Genomic DNA, 24,820 nt, shown 5'->3' with positions numbered 1-24,820 from the left:
TAGATGCAGAACCTTCACAGCATCTGAATATCTTGTCCAAGGTCTTCATGGCTGTTCTACAAAGCATTGCCCGTACAAACAATACCATCCTGGGCTTTATCTTTATGCTTAGGAGCAATTAATGGAGTTATGGGAACTACTTTTATATCACACACGTTTGAGTCTTAACACATTTTGCCCCTTTTACTTTTATAAGCTAAGAGAATCCGGGAGAAATGAATGTAAATTAGAGAAATGACCGGAGGAAGATAAACTCTATAAGTGCTTATCCTATCCCAAATGTTGCCTCTTCTTTGTATCTTCTTCCTGTAGATTTCTGTTTGTAATGGCAAACTTATATTTTATATATGCACATTAAAAGCTACATGACAGGCCACATGGGGGCGGGGGGAGAAGGCTCCAAAAGAACTTGTTTCTGTTGCTCATTTCCCCTCCTTTGGCAAAATGATTTTTCTTTAAACTTTTGTTGCTCATCTGGAGTTCAATTTCGAACTGAAAATGATTTCGCTTTTTGTATCTCAACAGGCATCCTTTAAAAACATTACAGTTGCACATTTGGAGGACTGAACACTCTTTTAAAAAAACCTAATATACAAATACATTTAAATTCATTTAATTTCTTTTCATATAATTTAATCCATAAAGTCTCTGCTCACAGTTTCCAGGATAGCTAAAGCACAAAATTATTGTTAACAAGCAATCTTTGATTTAACATCATGAATTGTTCTGAAAATGATACACTGTCTTGTTTGTTAACTAAGGCACTGAGCAAGGCAGTCAGCAGAGTTTCTCAGTGTAAACAAAACAATCAGATTTAAATAAGTGCTTCCTATCTTCCAACCAAAAGTGAAAGGGATGTGCACATGGGCTAAAGAGTCTTTCAATTCTTACTTTAAAAAGTAAGGGAATATGTTGAATTGAGTGAATGTTAGCAAATCAAGATGAGCATAAAATCACAGAACTCCAAATATTTCACCATTAATTCAATGTTCAGCTAGCTTGGCAGAGGTTTCCCAGACATGATTTAGCTAAATCAGAATAAATATTGCAGACCAGAATGAAGCCTCTCAATGCAACTGATTGCCCACTACCCAAGTGTGGAGAAGTCAGAGACCTTAGAATCTGTTCTCTGGGTTTCTTTCTTCCATGCTTCCAAATTAATAGATACTTGGCTGGTTGCTTGACATTCAACTGCCGAGACATATAAACCTAATAGCTCTCTCTAGCCTGAGAACCACTAGGCCCTCCTTGCCAATTTCTGTTTTTATGCCCTCATCTTTACATTTGTGTTTATTTACTCCTTTGTTAAACTGCGCCTTCAGTGTTTAGTCATGCCGGCCACATGACCACGGAGATGTCTTCGGACAGCGCTGGCTCTTCGGCTTTGAAACGGAGATGAGCACCGCTCCCTAGAGTCGGGAACGACTAGCACATACAGTATGTGTGAGGGGAACCTTTACCTTTAATTATATTTATATACCTTTAGAATAAAAAATCAACCAGAATTTACCTGTCAACAGTTACTTTTAAATCTGGACGGCAGATATTATCTTCCCCACAATCCAAAAGAATATGAGCCTAGATTTGAGAAAAAATAAAATTAAACCCCAAATATCTGACTCTTTATTCTTGTTTTGTCAGATTACTGAAGATTGATGTAACTCATCTTCAGTTTACTTTGGCACTAAGCCAAGTAGTAATATGAAAACTTTTCTTGTGGGAATAATTTTTTTAATAAGGAGGAATAGCAAAATACTTGGTGCTTGCATGCTTGGTTTAACTGAGTTGGTTTCAACTCAGAAAAATGACATCAAAGAACTATTATTTATTTTAAAAGAGAAAACTGTACAATTGGTCAGAAAAAACTAATCCAAAGAGGGAAAAGTTAATATCCTTTCTTTCTGTCATACAATTTCTTAAAAATATTATTAACATTAAAGAAAACTTTGCTGGTTACAAAGAATGTGTATTACACTTCCCAGCTTTATACCTGTCTGCTGATATTTGCAGGAGTGAACTGGTTGAGGATGGGTTGTAAACCAGTAGAATCCAAAGCAGTTTTGTAATCCAGTTGATATTCCATGAAGATAGTAATTGGAGTAAGTTTATCTCGAAATTCAGATTCATCCTAAAAGGGAGAAAATGGCCTTATGTTTTAAAATAAAACAAAAATCAGAACTGCAGAATTTGGCAAATATGACTTCTATCAAATGTTGTCTACCCTTTGAGGGAGACCCTGTCAGGAAACAGATGTCACAAGTCTGACTGAACTCTATTTTATGGATATAACATCTAGTAATAGAATCCTGAAACCTGACTAATTTTTCTTCTTCTTCCTCCTCCCTATCTCCCTTTTACACTCTGGTGAATTAGAGAGGATCTGTATTTCCTCGTCACACTTTCTGTTTCCTGTGTTGAAAGCATGTTTTTGCATGCAGATGTTGTTTCTGTCTAGTTTCTCCACAGTCATTTCTATTGCTCTCTACAAGGGTCTAACACAAATATTTGCAAATATCCATAAGAACTGCATTAGCCTAGTGGTAAAGAGAAAAACCATCAGCTATAAAAGTCTGGCAAGTTCCAGAGAGATTAAAGAGTCAAAGCATCAGTGAGATCAATGGGTAAAATGTTTCTTGCTTCTTTAGATTTAGTTTTCTCCATCTTTGTACGGAATCAAGGCAAGTCCAAAGAAAATGCTTGACTCCAAACACTAGATCAAGAAAAGTGACCATCCGCATGGTTTATGTTCCATTTTATTTACAGCTGGACACATCTGGACACATTTTGCATGGACACATTTTGCATGGACAAAGCCATTCCATTAAAAAAAAATATGGAGAAAATATCTATGATAAAACTGGATAATGTAGAAATCATCAAGTTGGCTGTTGACACTGAAAGCTGCTAAGATAAACCATACCACACACACAAAAAAGCGAGTCAGGGCAAAGTACAGTTGTGTATATTTTACCCTTAAAAAAGCATCAAGTTCTTCACAACTCTTTCGACCTCCTTTGGAGACTGTCATGTTCTTTGAGTGACCCGGTTGTCTGTTGTGGAGAAACAGAGCTCGCCTTATGGCACCCTTTTGTTTAAGTTTGTCCAACAGGAGCTCCACATGGAAAGCTATCACCAAACACAAAAAAATATTTTAGTAATACAGCCTTTAGATTTGTGTGTTTTCTGCAGCAACCATTGGTAAGGTGCTTTTCTCAGTAGTTGGAAAGGCTGTCTCTGAGAAGCTTTCAAGGGAGATCCAACACCATTCATAATATGAGTTAACGGGGGTTGCAGAAAGCCAATATGTTGGCAATTGCTCTTGCCCTTTATACGAGATATCTCAGAGGACTTTTTTTTGGTTGCCTACTTTGATGCCTTGTTCTCAAAATGAAATAGGAGGTGTATGCTCTAGTGCAGAGGCCTCAAATTATTATTAGGACTGCATGTTGGACTGGTTCATTAGCCTAAAGGCTGCAACGGACTTTTGATTCATTTATACAAAAGGCTACTTATTTTAGCCCTCCGGAAAATGCTGAATCACAATTTCCACCATCCATAGCAGTTCCAGCTAAAGATGAGGGATGGCAGGTATAGAAGTTAAGCAACATTATGGCAGCCTCAAATGGGCTATTTGAGTTGGCAGCTGTTGATATCGGGCACCTTGCCTCACCCTCCAGATCCTTCCTCACCTATTCTGCCCTAGCGACATGTCCTAGCTAGGCTCGTAAAATCTGACTTAGGGAGAAGTGGGGCAGTACTTGCTTGCCTTCATGTTTGTGATCTTACCCATGTGCCCAACTCCTCCCATAGAAAGCCCCCAAGCTTTCTTGGAAGAAAAGGCTAAGCAGAATAAGGAAACAAACACATGCTATAACAGAATGACATAGTTAGAAGGGACCTTGGAAGTCTTCTAGTCCAACCCGCTGCTCAAGTAGGAAACCCTATACCATTTCACAAATGGTTGTCCAATCTCTTCTTAAAATTTTTCAATGTTGGAGCATTCACAACTTATATGCAAATGTAATCATTCTTGGCAGATATTTGCAGCAACTGTGGATGACCAGAGCACCCAGCTATTTTATGTGCCCTCAATCCCTATTTTCATAGTCTGGTAAATAACTAATCCTGAGCTTTCGATATCAGAGACCAGATGGATGTTGCCTGCTACAAGGCTCAAACTGCTTCTAAAAGTGAATCTGTTTCTGGACAGCAATCAGCACAAATGCATATTCTAGGTAGTACTGAGTGGCTTTATTTATGTCTTATACTGGTGGAGCTTGGACCAGCTCCCAAAGTTTAAAGACTTGTCAGTTTATTGTATGAACACACAAATACAGCATTTTAAACTATTATTTTACATGTGCAGTAAAGCAAATCTATAGAACTTACTGAGTTCCGTGGGGAGATTCCCTTTGCCATCAGCTTTTAAGCAGAACTTTACTCTAAAACTATTGAGAAAATTAAAAAATAATTAAAAACAATATTTTGGGGGGAATAGACAGGCCAAGTGAAAGATGTAAGTCTATGAATATTGAAAGGGTATGCATTCTCATGTGCTCTCTGATCAGAGTTTCAGAATTGGGACTAGGATCCAACTCCAGTGCAAGACTCTTGATCCCAAGGGTCATTAAATTTAAATTTTAAAATAATTATTTACCACTTCTTCAATTTGCAATTATGAAATATATGTTATTACTAGATTAACTGATCTGTTTTGCATATACAGAGCCATTTTAGATGCTTAATTTGAATAAACTTTGAGGAGTCTAAGATGTGTTGTATATTTGAGACAGAAAGAGAAAGTTCAATAAACTTTTCACATAGTTGTAAGTCTAATCAAAACGGTTGGGAATGATTACATAAAGGCATAGGCAAATTTACACCATTCAAAAGAGTACTATTTTTCTGGGTTTAGTTAGCCCTCAGTTTTGTTTTAATCATTCAAGAAAAAGCTTAGAATTCAAATTCATGGAATTCATCAGGATTCAAATGGGGCTTTACATCCTATATACAATGACTCTAATTCCTTTCCCAATTGGAGCAACCTTTTAAAGTGTTATAAACATGAAGAAGGATTTCAACATAGTTTGCTGCTTTCGAAGAAAGGAAACTCACAATCAGATATAAGGAAGCAACCTTCTGTAATTAAAGTAACACATTTAAATCCTGTGATAAGACTAGGAAGCATGGTGAACGGAAAGACACTCGCCCGACATTGGCATTATTCACTTTCATCAGCTACAGATGTTCCTGGTTTCTTAATTTGACTTATAGTGTTAATTGCAAACACTTAATGGGGAATCTATTGAACTTACCAAGAAACCTTTTGACCGTTGTCTTCACAGATTTTGTTCTCTGGATTTAAAATTGTTGGTGTAACTTCTAATCCAGCATTCACAGTGATGACTGGCCGGGCCCTTTGAAAAGGAACCAAGAAAAAGTTGTCAGGGGAACCTGCATGAATCACTAGATAATGAAATGTGAAGTTGTACATGCAAAGGATTTGAAGAAAAAAGTAGAAAATAGCAAGAGGGAAAATATTTTGGACAACAATTTTAAACAGAAATAGCCACCAACCTAATCAACGGACTTGGACAACATTGCTATGAGAATTGGGGGCTTTTTTGTTTAGGTCTCCACAAAGCTGTAGGAAATTATGCAAGGAACAGACAAAGAGAATGAAGAGACATTTCATAGTACAGGAACTTAAAATCAGCTAATGAAGCTGAAAGGGGAGAGATTCCAGGGAAATTAATATTTTTAACATTTTCCTCCCAGCACATGTCAGAATTGCTGAATTCATTCCAATAAGATACAGGAATAGCTAGCAATTTGGATGGCTTTAAAGAGGAAGAATCAAACTCATGACAGATACATTTTCAAGTCACAATGGCTTCTAAACCAGAGACAGCATGTTTCTCAATAAAGATTGCTAAATAATTTCATGTCAGAAGATGTTAATACTCTCATATTCTATTTGTGAGTTTTCCAGAGACAAGTGGTTGTGACCATAACCTGGTTTCAAGCATGCCTCCCATTTAATAAGAGCTATTTTTCTTTTCTAGCTGCTGACATGAACTGGATTTCTCTACTAATATTCTTCTGAAAACATACCTGTATAATGCAACTCGGTCAACACCAAAAGCTCCTACAATCAAGTCTGAAAGTAGAAAAAGCATATGCGGATTTTTACATTGGATATTTGTCTACAGTTGAAAATGTATCACCATGATTATTAATATTTTAAAACTAAATAAATTAAACGAGGGCTTTTCCTGAGTTAAATGCTACTTTAATCCATAGAATCTTGCCTTGCATTATATTCAGTTGTGTCCACTAGCTACAATGGAATGCAAAGTAGAGTCTGTATATTCCTCAGCTCTGTTCTACACAGCCGAGAACATTCTAGAGAAGATTGGGGGTGGGTGGGTTCAAGGGGGTGAGTTGGGAATAGAAAGGAGAGAAAGATACATCACATAAATGCTAATATATTTGCAATCCACTGAACATAAGCCATTATCACTATAGAAACATCACCTGGGTAGCCGTTTTTGTCCACATCAATAGCTCCTTTCAGGGCATATCCAAAACTTGGTGGCATTGCTTCAGAGGCCCATTGTCCTTCAAGGACCTGCGATGGCATTCCATTCAATCCTGTGGCTCTCCCATTGTATATATAAACCAGTCCTTTCTTGTTTTCTCCACCATAAGGTGCTGCAACTGCTATGTCTGCAAACAAAGTGAAAAATCTTTAGCATCTCTCAATATGAACAAGCACAGGGTTATAGAATAAAGGGCTGTGGATTAAGTTAGACTAAGACAGGGGTCGGCAACCTTAAATACTCAAAAGAGCCATTGGGACCCGTTTCCCACAGAAAACAAAACACTGGGAGCCACAAAACACTTCCTGTGTCTGATTATTTCCCGATTGCCCCCAAAACCAGCATATGTATTTGAATTAAAGGTTCTGTTTTCTTCTGAAACTTTTCTTTTCTTGGATTTATCCATGGTTGGCCTACTGGGGGTCGGAAAGCTCAATAAATTGTGTGCTGACGGGTGTTGCACATTGGCGGTTGTGACATATATTTTTAGCGACAGGGAGCCGCAGCAGAGATGAAAGAGCCACATGTGGCTCCAGAGCCGCAGATTGCTGACCCCTGGACTAAGCCAATGTACATTTCAAGGAGTTCTGCCATAATCCATTTAAATCAACAGTGGACTTCCTTTTAAACATAGATTACAGCCAATTCAATCTGATAGATATATTTTCAGATTACTGGTGTAAAGATAGACCTATATTTTCAAATTAGTAGTGTAAAGTTATGCTCATTTGTTTAATTACTATTTTGAAATTACGATGACCCTGAAAAAATGGTAGTTACAACTGATCTTCTGAGTTTCAGCTTCCTAGCATCTTCTCTGTCCGACGATTGAAATTTAGGCATTTGACAATCTGTTTGGACTTATAGTCAGTTGCATTGCCCCATAATCACATGACTGCATTTGCCACCTTCCCTACTGGCTTCTCTAGAAAATCAATGGGGAAGCTGGCAGGAAAAGTTTCAAGTTGCTGGAGTAAGTCTTCTCCATCTGTATACCCCACTTATGCTCATTCCATACCAATTACATGTGCACTCTCCCTGACACTTGTCATGCTTCCCTTGCATCCTCAAGCACCCCTCAAACACTCCATCACACTCTTCCTGACTTGTGCCTCTTATACACGCCTTGCATCTCCCCAACCTGCACATCCTCTCGCCCCCGCTCCCAGCTGGTAGCAGCCACTTACTTACCTGCCTGTCAGCCTAGCTCTTGAAACTTCCAACTGGTTTTCCAATGACTTTATTTATGGGAAGGTAGCAGGAATGTGCCTTGCCTAACAACAGTGGGATTTGGTTACCTACAGCAGCTGGAACTGTAGGGATTGCTATCACTAAGCACTGTTATCATGCTTTACAACCATATTGCTTAGCAACATAATTTCTAATTCCAATTGTCATTATAAATTGAGAACTACCTAGTTTAAAAGATATATTTTCAAATTCAAAGTGTAAATAATTTAGCCTTAGTCCTATTACTTAGAGATAATTTTATGTAAGGTAGCCCTTGATACAGAAGTGCAGGTCATTCTGCAGTTAAAACAAATGTGTGTATTATTCTTTATTTGTGCAGTACTTTTTCAAAGCTTCATATTTTAAAAAGATGCATTAACTCAAACAACATTTGCTTGCTAGATTAGAGCTAAACCTATCAAAACATTAAAATAACAACAACAAAACGACCCCAAGTTAGAACGAAAAAGTTTAAAATCCTTTTGTGTTGATTAAACTTTTTCCTGCGAAAAAGTTTAATCAACACAACAGTAACAACAACAATAAAGACTGAATGCATTTACCATTGAAGCCATCCTGATCAAGGTCTCCCAGAGGGGCAACTGAACTGCTGAATCTTGCAAAGACTTCAAAGCCATTTAACTTCATGGCTGAAGTTTGAAACCCTCCAGAGGCTTGTTGAAGGTAAAGAGACACCTGGCCCACTTCTAGAAGCTTGCCATCAGAACCACGATCCATAAAGAGTGGGGCACCTACAAGCAAATCTGTATAGCTAAAATTGAGGGCAGAGGCAGAAAGAGATGGAGAGAAAGTTGTTCATTCAGTACAAAGATTGTCTCTGTTATATGCATCACTGTAGCCCATTATGCTTCACAGAATACACAGCGACTGGGGGAAGGAGGAGAGGATGGAGATCCCAAGAATGCAAGGAGTTGCTCATGACTGGAACTGAATCCCAGGTCATATCTCTTGTGGCCAAAAGAATTATAAAACAGACAAGGTCACAAGTATAACAGTCTGATTAGAGAATCAGTCCCATCAGTGGTATTTATGCCTGAGGCTTAACAGGTTTAGGATTGCACTGGGGGTATAATTCATTAGAACAAAACCCTTCACAGCAGGGGTGAAATTCAGCAGGTTCTGGAGAACCAGTAGCGGAAATTTTGAGTAGTCCAGAGAATCGGCAAATACCACTTCTGGCTGGCCTTAGAGTGGGGAGGGAATGGAGATTTTGCAATATCCTTCCCCTACTACGCCCATCAAGCTACGCCCACAGAATCGGTAGTAAAAAAAATTGAATTTCACCACTGCCTCACAGATATGGTTTAGTAATAAAACGCAGCAGCCAGGAGTGAGTGCGGGGGGGGGGGAGGGGGGGAGAAAGGAGGTTGAGGACTAGGAGAACTAGAGAAAGGAGTAGTACAGGTTGTGTCATTTAACTACCACAACTGGGATTAAAAATTTGGTTGTTAAGTGGTTGCTAAGTGCTGTGACTATGTTTATGATCTTTCTTCAGTTTTCTTTTGCTTTACAAACCTGCAAAGGTCATTAATGTAAGGGTTAATTATCAAGTCTGTTTCATCACCAATCATAACCAATCAAGGAAGTTGCTAAATGAGGGCCACCTGTAAAGGCTGATGAGAGAGATTGAGGCTGCAAATACAACCAAAAAGAATAATTTCTCCACTCACAGAATTTGAAGCTCTACCAGGGAGGATTCAAAAAGACAATATACTGTATATACTCGTGAATAAGCCGAGAATGTTACACCCCAAAAATTAGGCTCTATTTATCATGGGCTTAAAATCAAGTGATTTTTACAAACGACAATCTAACACTTTGCATTTTTCTACTTATTGCTGCTGTTAAATATTCAAATGTCATCTTATTTGCAAGTGATGCATTTTTCCTGGTATTTTGGCTGAGGTTTTGAGGGTTGGCTTAATCTGTGGACAGATTTAATCTGTGATTAAATATGTTATTTGTGAAATGTTTGGAGGACTATATCAAGCAATCTTAATAGAAGAAACTCCCAAAGGGGGGAGGGGAAGAGAGTTAAATATGCATGCAAACAGATTTCCATTGTTCTTTCAAATATTTTACTTTTACCTTAGGCAAGATTTTACAGAAACAGATTTTATTTTTCCTTTTCAAGAAGTATGAAGAAAAAGCATAACTTACTGATCTCCATTGATATCCGTGGCAGCTACAGAATATCCAAAATAAGCAGCTATCTGGGTAACAAAGTTGAACAAAAGAAATGCTGCATTAAACAAAAATACCTAGGAATTAGAGAGGTATTTTATACCTGCGAAAAGCTTTCTTGCCATGTATATTTCAAAGGCTAGAATTATAACCTTTTTTCTCCTTGTTATTTCTGCATATTTGTTGCTTTATTCTCAGACCAGAAAATAGAATGTTTTCCCTTGTTATAGAAAGCATTCAGATCACATTTTACCCTTTTTAGTTTATTAACAGTAATATGAAGGGAAGCACATCACTGGATATTCTCCACCGTTATAACTACTCATAGAATTTCAATTTTAAAAGGAATAAGGAGCATTTATAAATGGTAAGGCTGCTCCAATGGGACTGAGGTTGAACACGGATGCCTTCAAGCAGGGTTTCTCAACTCTGTAGGGTTGTGATCTCCTAAAATGATAAATGAATGGTTGTGATTCCATCCTCCCCTTAGATAACAAGTTAATGGAGACTAGAGGTAAATAAGAAATAGGGTATTGCTTCAATAATTAATTTTTAATGAAAACAAACAACTTCACAGCTTTTAAAAAAAAATTCATTGGGGATTACAAATAAAAAATTAAATAAAATTTAAAGCCATATTTCTAGTGGGAAGGATGAACTTACAATGTAATTCCCAAAGTCTGAGATTTATTTCTGAGACCACCATTCTTATTTCTTGTTCCACGTTTAATTTAGATGGGCCATTCTCTTTACAGCAGCAACTGCAGAAAATCTTGACTTTATTATTACTTTGACTAGACGCAATAGGAGTAAGTACAGTAGAATCTCTGATCACGACCTTAATTTGTTCCATAACTTTGGTCGCAACCCAATTTGGTTGTGACCCAAATCTAATTTTGGAAATTTGGCGCTTACAAAAAAAAATGATGGGTAAGGGGAAATTGCCCCTCCCCCCGAAAAAAATATTGTGAATTTTTTTTTGTCAGAACCCGATTTGGTTGTGGTCAGAAGCATTCGTGACTGTACTGACAAAGATCCACCTTTGGATTTATATTCTGTTCTCTCCCTCCTGCATCATTTGTTCTCAACTCCCCAGGGCATCATAATCCACAGTTAAAAAAAACCAAATGCCTGGAGAAGAATAGATGGTGAGACATGATGGCTGTCTTCAAAGAGCAAAAGACTGCCATGTAAAATATATGAGGAGGATTGGAACAAATGGCTTGAAGTTGGAAATCTGCAGATTTTGGTTAAGCTTTGGGGTAAAATTCAGATGTAAGAAATTGCCAACCATGGAACAGACTGTTTTAGAAGACAATGGGTTCTCTTTTACGGGAAGAACAATCTAATCCAGAGTTCCCCAAACTTTCCAGCTTTGTGAACTGGCGGGTCGGGGGGGATGTTTCCGTGCAAGCAGCTGGAATGCGTACAACTCTATTTAGGTGGCAGTGCGCATGCACGCCTGCCACTCACTTAAATGGTGCATGCACATATTTACCCGCTACTTGCACAAATGAGGATGTGCATGCATACCAGCCATTTCTGAAAACCCCTAAGGTTGGGGACCCCTGATCTAATCTCCAAGGGATATATTATATGGATATATGTTATATGGATATTGTAAATCTAGCAGTGAGCAGGTGTTTACCTCAGATGGCATATGCTTTTATATCTGTAAGAGGTAAAAAAACAATGCTTTTGCTATTGGCCTGTTCAGGCTAATTACTAATTGTTCTTCTTCTTCCATTAGTTATTTCACTTGGTAGAATCAGAGGGAACATTGAACTGGGGAGGCATCTTCCATCAGGTTACCCAAGATCACCAGAAAAAACACCCTCTCTCAGAATTGTAATACACAGAGGCCATGATGTTTGAATTTGGTTATTACAGCTGGCTTATGACCACATTCTCTTTCTAAAATATTTTTCTATCCTATTTTTTTCCTCATTTATTTTGGGTATGATATCACCAATATTGCTATCCTGGTAAAAGATAAATATAAATATAAAAACATTTCCCTCTTATAGAAACCAAGTCATACCTGTTCTCCAGTGAAGTTATACATGGATGCCATGGTTTCCCCATTGTAAATGGATACCTGCACAATGCATATAAATAAAGTTCTGTACCATTGCATATTTGAATAGCTGCTAAAAAGAATAAATCAATTATTTAATACTGCCTTATTTAAATTCCTTACCATGCCCAAAGTTTTTGCTGCTCTTGGGACACCTGACACAAAATCTGAAAACATAAAAGGAATTTTTCATTACCTGTATAATCAATGCCCTTCAGAAAGTTTTCCCCTCTAGTTCATTATTCTTATTTTCACAAAGGCATTAGTTTTTCCCATCTGTTCAATCATATCTGATTCTCAGAATATGCCTGACCAAATCCTTGCCGTTTTCTTGGCAGAGGTTATGGAAGTGGCTTGTCTACTTCCTAGATAGGGCTGAGAGAGACTGACCCAAGACCACCCAGCTGGCTTTGTGCCTAGGATGGGGCTAGAACTCACAGTCTCCTGGTTATTAGGCTGGTATTTTAACCACTATACCAAACTGGCTCTCTATCCATTAGCTACAGTATAAGAAAACAATTTTAATTAGAACGAACAGATTCCTTAAGTACTTATAGATTGGCAAAGATATACAAAACAATAAAGACAAAATATATGATATACTAGCAGTAAGTAATGGTAATAGGAGTAGGAGAATCATATAAGACTGTGGGAAAAGATGTATAACAAATTCTCCTTACACAGAAATTCCTTTTAAAAATGCTGTCTCCTTTTCCTTTTATTTTGATTTTCCGGAGGGTTTGAATCAGTGGCATAGGTCATTTCTAGATAGCTGCACTTTCTTTTTCACTCCTGGGATCTAGTCTTTTTCTTCTGGAAAGTTCCCAGTCTTCAAGAGGCGTTCGGAGTCTTTTAGAGAGGTATGAAGAGCAGGGAAAAGACTTTGAGCCCACTTCACCCATGATACCTGTTCCACAGATGGAGGAACAGATGGAGGGTCGGATGCATATTTCCGCAGGTCTGATTCACTCCAATTCACTCAGGGATAGAACTGCCTTTTTGGAGTGACTTAATTTTATTTTGCTCAAACAAAATTGAACTGTAGAATTGTAGAGCTGTGGTGCCGTAGTGGCTAGAATGCTAACTCACTGCTCACTCCAGGAGTTTGATTCGGAAGTGCTCAAGGTTGACTCAATCTTCCATCCTTCCAAGGTCGATAAAATGAGGACCCAGATTGTTGGGGGCAATATGCTGACTTTGTAAACCGCTTAAAGAGGGCGATAAAGCACTATGAAGTGGTATATAAGTTTAAGTGTTATTGCTATTACATCATGAGGGAAATTATCTTATATTGGCATCATTCTTCCTCCGGGGAAGCTTTTAAAGGTAAGCACCAGTTGTGCTTCCTTAATAGCAAGAGAATAGCATTTAGACTTATACACTGCTTCACAGCCCTTTTTGAACGGTTTACAGAGTCAGCATATTGCCCCCAACAATTTGGGTCCTTACTCTACTGATCTCGGAAAGATGGAAGGCTGAGTCAATCTTTGAGCCGGTTAGAATCAAACTGCATGCAGTCGGCAGAGTTAGCCTGCAATACTAACTACATTCTAACCACTGCACAACCACGGCTCTTTAAATTATGTGCATCAAGATTATGTCTATCCATGGGGAAAGGAGGGAGGGGGATGATAAATGTGTTTTCACTGCAACACAAATTCTGTCCCTCAGGTACTTGCATGGATTGTAATGAAAACACAAAAAAAGGGACTACGTTGTGAGATTACATTTTGTCATCACTGAGAATACCTCTGAGAGGCAGAATATGTTGAAATGACAGTCAACAACGATCTTCTATTTTCACAATCCCTAATGTGGCTCAGAAACCTCTTACTACATTTGCAATGAAAGCAGAAAGAATTTTCTCTGATCCTTATTCTTTCACAGCCCCAAGGAAAAATACAGTAGCTAAAATAAATACACGCAGACATGCAAAAGTTAATACAGATTTCAACGGGTCATCTGGATTATTTATTTCCTAGCACTTCTTCAATCCCTCCCCACCCACACCCCCGTGTTCAACATTCATTAGTTTCTGGACAGTTTGTGCAAATATGAACCAAGACATACCTTCTATGCCATCACCATTGAAATCCCCTACAGCAACTGAATAACCTGTCAAGCATGTAAATGAGAAAATGAGAACTCAAGAATTAATATTAATAATTCAATAATTCATGGAGATACTCTATTTTGAGATGCACCCAAAAACATTTTTAGACATCTATTTTAAAATAAACCTGTTCGCGGAGCTGCTGAAATCATTCTCACAGTTGACTGATAGGGGGTGCTGTTTCTCTTTCAAAATTGGAAAAAACTGAATATACATAGATAATCCTCCACTTACAACCATAACTGAGCCCGAAATTTCTGTTGTTAAGCGGGACATTTGTTAAGTGGGGACATTTGCCCCACTTTAAATCCTTCCTTACCTCAGTTGTTAAATGAATCACTGCACTTGTTAAGTTAGTAACATGGTTGTTAAGTGAATCTGGCTTCCCCACTGACATTGTTTTTCAGAAGGACGCAAAAGGGGATCGTATGACCACGGGACACGGTGACCGTCCTAAATATAAGTCAGTTGCCAAGTGTCGGAATTTTGATCACATGACCATGGGGAAAACTGCAAAGGTCATAACTGTGAAAAACGGTCATAAGTCACTTTTTTCAGTGCCGTTGTAACTTGGAACAGTCACTAAATGAACTGTTGTAAGTCGAGGACTACCTGTACACAACTGCAGAATTAGAATTCACTATCCAATACAGCTTAAGTATAGACTGCATTTTTAAAATAATTACTTGAAGAGTAAAATTGAAAACTCTCCAGTAAATATGTGCCAGTCATACATTTTTTTTTAAAAAAAGAAATTGGCTATATATAGGGCAGTTCTTCTTTTGGAAACATCAAAAACAAACATATTTTCACTAATTTCATTGGGACGCTTCATCCCGGTGAGTGTTAGGATTGGTTTTATCACAAATTCAGAACATTTCCTGTTTCAGAGTCAAGTACCCACCCAAATAACTGTCATCGAAACTGGCACTAGCGGACCGCGTTGCTAGCTGGTGATCGTATTTGGTTGTGTAGACTTTAGCGCTGTATTTTGACACAATCTCAGCCACTTGATCAGAGATTAGCTGTCCTGGAGAAAAGCAAAAGGGAACACCTTGAAATAACAGAGTTCTGAGCAGGTATTTGTTGTCTCATCATAAAATGCAATTCTATAATGTCAGCTTGGGAACTAGTCTTACTGTTGGGGGGTAATAGGCTGACTCTGTAAACAGTTTAGAGAAGGCTGTAAAGCACTGTGAAGTGGTATATAAGTATAAGTACTATTGCTATTATTACTAGGTAATTGTGAATAGGACTATAGAGGAAAATCAAACTAAGTCTGAAAATAAAATAACATTTTTTGGGGGGTCATTTCAATAAAGAGGTGTAAAGAATTTAACCAACCGTATCTTTGGCCTGATAAAAGGGATAAAGATAGCACGATCCTATGTGACTTACTCACAATTACGATATGAGCTATAAGTCTTTAGCAGAGGTGTTTTTCCAGTGAGGAGGTCTATCAGGGCAACCTGGTCTACTCAAATACAGAATGGAGCATATTTCTTCCGCTTCCGCCTTTCAGCCCCAATCCAGGAGCCTTCGCAGGCAGTCGCTTCCACAACAAATTATTTTTGTTTAAATTTAAGTTTAAGAGACACAACTAGTCTCTATTTCTTTGCTGGCAAATTTAAATTTAACACTCCTTAGCAGAAGGTCTTCTATAGTTCTTAGAAGTATACTATAAAGGTAAAGGTTTCCCTCGCACATATGTGCTAGTCATTCCCGACTCTAGGGGGCGGTGCTCATCTCTATTTCAAAGTTGAAGAGCCAGTGTTGTCCGAAGACATCTCTGTGGTCATGTGGCCGGCATGACTAAACACCAAAGGCGCACGGAACAATGTTACCTTTCCACCAAAAGTGGTTCCTATTTTTTCGACTAGCATTTTTACATGCTTTCAAACTGCTGGGTTGGCAGAAGCTGGGACAAGTAACGGGAGCTTACTCCGTTACACAGCGCTAGGGATTCGAACCGACGACCTGCCGAACTTTCTGATTGACAAGCTCAGTGTCTTAGCCACTGAGCCACCATGTCCCTATGAAGTATACTATAGTATAGATTTAACAGAGTGACCTGTATATCCATTATTTCAGTACCTTGTTGAGTGGCTTAAAATTCAACAAATGCACTTACACCTAATTCCTAGGCTGGAGTGTCTGGCTAAACTCACAATTAATAGCAATTAGCTGGAAAAAAACAACTCAGATTAAACTTCACAATAGTATTCTGTGGTAGAAAACAACAATCTTGCAGCATTATAAAGACAAATCATATTCATTGCTGTTTTTGTATCTGGGATCCTAATTTACCAGAAGCATGAGGCATTAAAGCCTAACATGCAGATGTGCATAACTGAACCTCTATAGCTTCTCCTGCTGAGAAAAGTCATTTTCAAATTCTGAGCAGAGCAATAACTTAGTTTAATAGTTAACTATTGTCCAAAAAAAAAAAAAAATCTCTGGATTGCAAAAAAACCCAGATGACAATTTAATGGAAGTAAAGAGATTGCTGATAACAATCTGAAGTCTGGTAGTCCAGATAGGATGATTTGATTAAATTACATATATAAATATGTAATTTGATTAAATGTAAATGGTCATTACTATTTCAGAATTGAGCTATTTCAATAATGTGTAAACAATATAATCACTGTTTACATATTCTATGCTTAGGCCTCTGCCTGCCACCAGGAAAAGTTATTTTATATTAGGATTTCTGTTATATTCACGTGCCCTAAAAAGATATTTCTGCTTTACAACAGAGAATTCATTAAAGATATTGCATTTTCCCTTCCTACAGCTGCTTATAGACTTACGAGGATCAGGACCTCATAGGAGAAAAACAGCTAAGAAAGTTCAATAGGAAAAAGACTAAAAATTCCCACAAAACATTTCAGCTACTTCTAACTCACAGTATCTGTGGAATTAAAAATTTAATCATTTTTGTTTTACATCAGGCCAAGATTAAACAAATTAAGTAACCTTCGTTTTATTCATCAAATCCCTTGTTTTACCTTGCCAATAAAAGCTTCCAGGTCCTCCAAGTAGAACTCTGTCTTTCTAGACAGGAGAGACAGAGAGAATTTATTGTAATATCTAAAAATAAATATTCAGGCTGAGCTGAACTTGTTACAACATTCAGTGACTGAAGATTGCTCCACTGTGTCTGATGAATGCTTTTTTTTTGGCGGCGGGGAGTGTCAGACATGTCTCGAACGTCACATAATTCCCTTCACAGAAAATGTTGGCCAGTCTAACACTAGTATTTTTGTTTTTTTATTTCCCACCATATTGTTATGTGGATTCATATTTTGTGGTATTCAACTTCACTGTTTCACATTTTTGTAATGCTCTGTGATTGCTAAAAATCTTTTGGGGAAATGTTGCATAACACATCTCATTTAAATCTCATTGCTACCCATTGATTGAATAGACACTGTTAGGCAAATGTATTTTTCCCTCTCAATCTTCTGATTGGGAAAAAAAGAGATAATAATTCTCACCCACCATATGGAATGGTTAAGACACTAATGGTATGCATTAGCTGCAAAGCTAAGACGTAATTTAGAGGTGTGAATATGAGTTTGCTGAAGCCCAGAAGTGAATGTCCTCTTTTCTATCCTCTTCCAGGAAATATTAGGAGGTGGAAAAGATCAGCTTCTAGGCTTACACCAACCGTGGTCTGTGGCAGCTGTGGCATGTAGAATGATGAAAGCAGGCAGAAAGAGACCATTTGAATGACCAATCAACAAGAGAGCCAATCAGCTGCTCAGAATTTAAATATCGTTCCAAAGGAACAACCAATCGCACCACCAAATGACCAAATGGCACACAAGACATTTATAAGCTAAGGAGAATAAGACAAGAAAAACCTGCTGATGATGTTACCAAATCTGGTAACGAAACGTTCAGAAACTAAACTGAAACAAGCTTGGAGAGCAAACCACTGCCATAATCTAAAGCCCCAGCTACAAGTATTTTCTATTATTTCAAAGAGAGAAAAAAAGTGTTTGGATGCAAAGACTGCTCCTTTCGTACACGTGTCATGATGTTGCACATACAGGAATAGAGCTTATGGTATAACATTGCTTTCATCATTTGGATAAAAGCAGCCAGCCTCTATGGGCGCCTATCCTTGAGGATAAAGTTTAAACAAAGAAATAAAGATTGCATTGGTTTCTGATACTGGTTTATTTTGTAAGGCCACTTTTTTTACTAAATTTAATTTCTGGTTTGTACATTGCACTTTTATTTGGATGGCTTGAACAAGCCATGTATGTAGGGATTGTCAAATTTTTCAACGTTCAATTTCCAAACATTAGGGGTGCTCAAAAGTTGTGACATGCCTTGGGAATTGTAAGGATATTTTGGTTATTTTAATACAATTGAGACATGCTTGGTAAGTAACTAAATAATTATAACTTTTTAACATTCTGTTTGTTTCATTTCACTGTTCCAGGCTAACACATAGTTAAGATTGATCACAGATGCATGGAAGTAAACATCTTTGAAGTGTTCCTCATTATTAGAAACAAGAAGTGAACTTGAGCCAAGATAACATTAAGGCTCTTTCACAGAATTCTAAATTTGTAGGAAATACATCTCAACCAAGTGAATTGTTCACTTTAACAGTCCCAATTCCTCAATTAATGCATTTATTACAAGGGAGGAAATAAATTTTCTGTGCTACGTATCAAGTGCAGTCCTTTGCCTTGGACAAGGCAAGCTGAGATTACAGAAATGACATCCTACTCTACTGCTCACTGCTTCTGTCCATGTTGGACGCATTTTCTGTTACTATATAATGACAAATGTTTGTACATAGAAGAATATATGTACATGGCCTCTGGCCATGTATCTCTATGTATCCCACAATTTTAAATTAAAATTTCAGAATTAAAATACTTGACGGTCTGTGTGTGTTAAAATATGAAATCAAAGAGAATTTTTTAAACCAAGTTCCCATCTAAGTTTAAAGGAACAAGATACAGTAAAGGATTAGCATATTTCTTTGGGTTTTTTTAACCATTTATTTTCTTTGTAGATTTTCTCCTATGCTATCCTGGACAAAGTAAATAATTTCAGCTTGGGCAATTTCATCAAAAAAGGCAAGATGAAGGCATGGCTGTGCCATTAAAGCCCCACCTTTTACACATGCATGCAATATCAATACAGGTACAAAAAGGTCACAGGAATGAAACAACAAGATGTTGCTTGTAAAGTTCCTCTGGTTGACTTCCCTGCCCAGAGTTGGGTTTTACAGACACTTTGCCCTCTGCTGTGGAGTTTTGAAATAGAAGGAAACATGCAGAAATAACTTTCATACCTGAGTAAAATCAATGCTGAATCCGCCTTGACAAAAGCCCTGTCCTTCAGCGTCAGTACTTGCTATGGCAATAAGAAACAATAGAGATGATTGTAAAGTTGTGTAATACAAAATTTCTATGCAAAATGAGGAAAGCTGGTGTGCAAACTGAAGAGTCTATGAGAGTTGCTTTGAGGGCAAGAATAAGGCAAAAAAATTCTTACATCTGGGAAGGATAGCTTGAAGGGGGAAAATATGGAGGAAGTAGTAGGTATTTTGCAATCTGAATCCCATATAGAGTCTCAAAAGAAGGGACAAATAGAGAGACAGTGCTAATTCTAATCTTATTTCTTTCAAAATAACACTATGCTGCAATTTATTGTAGGAAAACTCAGCTCTTATAGGAAATATCCTTGGAGGCTGTGGCTGTTCTGGATAGCTTCATATTTAAAAGTTGCTAAGGTCTTCTTACTCTACCTTCTTAGAAACCTCTTTCGTTTTTCCATTCCATTTCCCCGCATCACTATGAGTAGCCCATAATTCATTCATTCTTACCCCCTCCCTATTTTTTAATCCAGAAGTACTTCTTAAGGGGGAAAAGATGATGAGAGGCAGTATTTGGTCCTGCAATTCCTCACTTACATTTTTAGGTGATGCAGGCCAGTTACTAGGTGATCACTTCACCAGCTGTTTTTGAGAATGCATTTCAGTGACAAGTAACCTTGCACTTCCTACAGATCCGACAAAACTACACTGTTGGCAACCTGCTAGGAGAAGCATGTATTCTGCTCTGCTTGACAGCCACATTTCTGAGACTGAACTCAGGCACCAGAAGCAAAATTGTTAACAACTATCCTTCTGACATCAGCTGGCAGGACTTCATAGGGCTTTGTCAATCCTACATTGTGCAGGTGTGCAGATCTACCAACATATTGAACAAATGAGAGAAGGGTTTGTTCTGAATTATTACAATGTTGCCTGTTTCAAAATATAAATGGGAAAGTTAAACATTGCTCTAGTGACATGTTGCTCTTCTATATTTACAACACAGTTATGGCCAGACATAGCAATGAAATGCAGTTTGCATTAAAACAGGAAAAGGGATTCCTCTGCAGATTCCTTGTAGGCTAGGAGAGAGTCCAATAAGCTTTTTATGACATGCTTAATCCTCTAACTACAGAGCTTCAGAAAAGAAATACTAACAATATTTTCACTTGTATGTTCTTGTGATCTTGTTTCTTTTAGTATTGCAGATATTGGCTGGGAGGGATGTTATGCCAACTCCAAAATAGTTCCCTGATTTTTTTTTGAATCCTGGTCAGAACGGGCCACACAAGCTCCAGTTCATACATAATTTGGAATTGCTGCATGATTTCCCACAAATCTCGTAACAGATCAGCTTATTCCTGCTGAGTTAGGAAAAGGGATCAATTCAGGAGCAAGTACGAAAGGATAAAGCTCCCATTATGATGTCACAATCTGTGTTTTTATAATTTTGGTATCATCATGGTTAGATACAGACTTGTGAAATTATAGGGATTGTGGCCAGGGATGGGTGGGACAGAACAAGTAAATCCAAGTCATCATACTCTGATTACCCTCTTGCATTCATTTCCAGATTCAAATCTTCATAGTGTTTTCTATGAAATCCAGCTCTAGAGAAAGTGCTAAAAAGATAGATTTGCCCTCTCTCCATTGTTTTCTCTGTTAAGGATCCACCCAAATGATTGTAGAGAGATGAAGGAACAATACGGGAAATATGGGTGTTTAAGGCACATTCCTTTAAACAATGCATGAAATATGATTGTACATAGAAAACAGAATGTGTGCTGTAATTGTAACAACAAGACATTGTATACATACTTGACCTGCACGGAGCATATTCAACAGCTTTAGACCCATCGTAAAGATAACAAGTTCCCACAGGTTCCCTCTGCGCTTTTTGTTCAGTTCTCCAGTGATATAAAGGAGCACATGCCTGCAGATGAAGTATTTAGAAAGCTCTTTAAAAAGGGCAATGGCCATGGGAAAAATCAAGGGAAAATAATGTTTATGAGCAACAAACAGCCTCTGAACAAACAGCTATGGAAAACAAAATAAAACATTAATGTGCTGATGATAAATCTATTCAACTGAAAACTGTTTTCCTACTGGATGCACTTTTCAAATAAGACACATTATGTGCCTTTCAGAACAATTGGGCTGAAGATTGTCCCCCCCCCCCCCCAAAGCACATTAACTTTACAAAGAGCCCTACTATGAGTTTGCTGATATTACTAAACTATGAAGTGGGAAGAGTCGATGTGCTGTATTTTACAATTCAGTTAAGTAGTGGCTTCATGCATGTGTTCAAATGAGCCAAGAAAATTCAGGGGGAAGAGTTTGTACATCAATTTTATGCTGATGTGCAATGAAGCTGAGAGAATCTCCATGAGGTATCACTTGCTCTTGAGCCCACATAATTGAGTTACAGTTGACAGAACTAAGATTTCAATACAAACAAAGCCAACCCTTCATGCATTCTGACTTGAAAATTCTGGGAGTTGAAGTCCACCAATCTTAAAGCTGCTGAAGTTGAGAAACACTGATTTAGAAATTTCATATTCTGTTTTCAAAGTCCTAAATATGATTGCTACAGTATTCAGTGAACTAGTCACATAATGCGTTTTTTTTCTATCTCCACTGACTGCCAATCCATCCCCGGACCCAATTTAAATTTAAAATGCTGCTTTAAAATCAATTACAGGTCTAATTGATTTGGCCCTGATTAATTGACAAAGCTATATTTATCTACTGGATGTTAAAGCCATCTATGGCTCTGATCAAAAAGTGACCTGTAAGGAAGAACCTTTCATATCCTTTTCAGAATTTATATTTGGATATTGTAAAGTGATTCATTTTGGCACAGAAATTGAATATTTATTTAGTCCTTTAAGCATGTTATGATGCAGTACTTTTAGATTAGACAGTGGTTTATTTTGTTGTGGTTCTTTTTTATGTAATGGACTGTGGGTTTTTTTGCTGCTAATTTGTTTTTATGTTATATGTTTTAGCTTTTAAAACATATATTCATGTTCCAAAAATGTTTTTATTGCTTGTATTTTATGTCTCATGTTATGCAGTCATGGTAGTGGTATGTGACAAGCCTTAAAATGAAGACCTACCAAAATTTTATTTTCTTTAGATCTCACAGATGCCCCAAACCATTGATGTGATTTGAATTCCAAAAGATCATCTACAGCAAATTCTCTGTTGCCTAGAAGACAAAATATTTAGACAGAATTCTGTGAACATGACCTTGGAATGTGACAACATCGTAACTTTTTAATGAATATTAAACTCTCTGAAGTGATAACAGAAGTACACACACACATCACTAGTTTTTTTCCTTTCATGACAAGTTTATAACCTCAAAGCTGAGCTTGTGAACTGATGCTACTGAATGATCCTGCAATTGAGATAATGTGAAGTTGTAAAGGTTGTATCTGAAAAGACCAATTTAGAATGATTCATGCACAAAGAGCACATATTATTCAAAAGCAATATTAGCCATTATCAGCCTGCTTGCTAGCAAAGGCCTGAATGCTGTTTCATCACAGACTCTGAGATACATTTCTCTGAGACTTGATAAGGGTCAAGGTCCATTAGAAAATGACTGAAGTACAAATATTCTCCTCATAAATTTAAAACAATGTGACTATGATATGGATTTTTTCCCCCTCCCTTACAGAAAAATGTTAGTAAAGGAATGCCAGGATAAAAAAAATCAGGCCTTCTAACTACAGAGGGTCCACACATTTAATTAGAAAATAAGAGGCCAGTATGACATAGAATTTAAGATATTTAACTGTGAATGGGTAATCTACATTTCAGTGCACTCTCATCCATTGAAGATTGCTAAGAAAGGTATAAATTTCACAAATGAATAAAGGAATCAATTCTGCAATTGTCATGCAAGGGCTGTTGTGTATTACAAATATTTATTATTACAGTCAAAGACCATTACAATTAAAGCTAATCAAAGAGTTAAAATTTCTAGAATAAAATAATAACAAATAAAATCTACTTTGAAGTCATAATTTGGCAGCCTATCTATCAATTGCACATAAACAAGAACACGCACTAAGCTATAATGTAATATTAATCCTTAAATTGTGAAGGCCTATAGGCTCTTGTTTATGGTTGCTTGACCTAGAAAAAACATTGGGATCCCTCAGAAAACCTATGCAACAAATATGCAAAACACCGTGGATCAAATTGCTTGTATTCATACCAAATATTGGACACAGTTTTTAATATACTATATATGGTATCCAATAGACCCTTGAGTCCAGATTTCGGTTTATGTGGCCTGATGGCATGGAAAAGACACTCTCTGCTTTACCCCATCCTTGCTTAACCTCTATAATTCCATTCTGGTTTCACCTATGGCACCAGCTTCATCCTAGTGGTAGGAGAATTGCTTTTATTACTCAAGGTCAAGGAGATGGTTGTGGCTTTTTGAGGTGCTGTTCTGCGGATAATCAGATATGAGACTCTGTGAAGTTAGTGTCTAGAAAATAGAAGGGATTGCTGTTACTGTATTGGCTTTGCTGCTGCCTGGTGACTTTCTGTCTTGAGCCTTGTTTCCATAGCTTGGTTGGAAGGTATGCTGAGGGGTGTCACAAGGTAACCTTCTGCCTTCAGTGCTATTTATACAATACAATACAATACAATACAATACAATACAATACAATAGTAGAGTTGGAAGGTACCTTGGAGGTCTAGTAGTCCAACCCCCTGCCTAGGCAGGAAACCCTATACCGTTTCAGACAGATGGCTATCCAACATCTTCTTAAAGACTTCCAGTGTTGGGGCATTCACAACTTCTGGAGGCAAGCTGTTCCACTGATTAATTGTTCTAACTGTCAGGAAATTTCTCCTCAGTTCTAAGTTGCTTCTCTCCTTGATTAGTTTCCACCCATTGCTTCTTGTTCTACCCTCAGGTGCCTTAGAGGATTTAATAACCATATTTAATAACCATATGGAATCATTGGGGTGATCATTAAGGACCTCGGAGCTATGTATCAATAATTTTGATTTTTAAAAAATAAAGATATAGAAAATTTAGATGGTTACCCATCTTAAATAAGTAACTCTGTGTTGGTAACAACCAATACATGAGAGTAAAACAATGTGATACAACCGTACAAAAAACCCCAATTAAAATAATAATAATAATAAAGTTAACTAAAGAACTGCATATAACTAACTTACAAGAAGACACAGACTGGTCTTTACTACTATCATGA

The 24,820-nt window shown here is 37.5% G+C and overlaps 1 protein-coding gene across 1 annotated transcript in view; it reads right to left on the bottom strand.

Moving 5' to 3' along the window:
* Window positions 1-24,820, bottom strand: part of ITGAV (integrin subunit alpha V) — an 82,158-nt gene that overhangs the window by 19,433 nt on the left and 37,905 nt on the right. The window contains exons 3-19 of the mRNA XM_081942934.1: window positions 22,694-22,785; window positions 21,393-21,507; window positions 19,551-19,612; window positions 17,239-17,284; window positions 15,132-15,257; window positions 14,185-14,229; window positions 12,238-12,281; window positions 12,079-12,135; window positions 10,014-10,066; window positions 8,396-8,604; window positions 6,538-6,729; window positions 6,115-6,160; window positions 5,316-5,417; window positions 4,390-4,448; window positions 2,972-3,126; window positions 1,991-2,128; window positions 1,511-1,578 (exon numbers count right to left, since the gene is read on the bottom strand). Of these exons, the coding sequence (XP_081799060.1) occupies window positions 1,511-1,578; window positions 1,991-2,128; window positions 2,972-3,126; window positions 4,390-4,448; window positions 5,316-5,417; window positions 6,115-6,160; window positions 6,538-6,729; window positions 8,396-8,604; window positions 10,014-10,066; window positions 12,079-12,135; window positions 12,238-12,281; window positions 14,185-14,229; window positions 15,132-15,257; window positions 17,239-17,284; window positions 19,551-19,612; window positions 21,393-21,507; window positions 22,694-22,785 (1,609 nt within the window). The remainder of the gene's footprint in view (window positions 1-1,510; window positions 1,579-1,990; window positions 2,129-2,971; window positions 3,127-4,389; window positions 4,449-5,315; window positions 5,418-6,114; window positions 6,161-6,537; window positions 6,730-8,395; window positions 8,605-10,013; window positions 10,067-12,078; window positions 12,136-12,237; window positions 12,282-14,184; window positions 14,230-15,131; window positions 15,258-17,238; window positions 17,285-19,550; window positions 19,613-21,392; window positions 21,508-22,693; window positions 22,786-24,820) is intronic.

The sequence above is a fragment of the Natrix helvetica genome (genome assembly GCF_964273705.1).
Source record: "Natrix helvetica genome assembly, chromosome: 1".
NCBI classification, from domain to species: Eukaryota; Metazoa; Chordata; class Lepidosauria; order Squamata; family Natricidae; genus Natrix; species Natrix helvetica.
The sequence above is the reverse complement of the archived record's forward strand: the minus strand, read 5'-3'. Positions and strand labels throughout refer to the sequence as shown.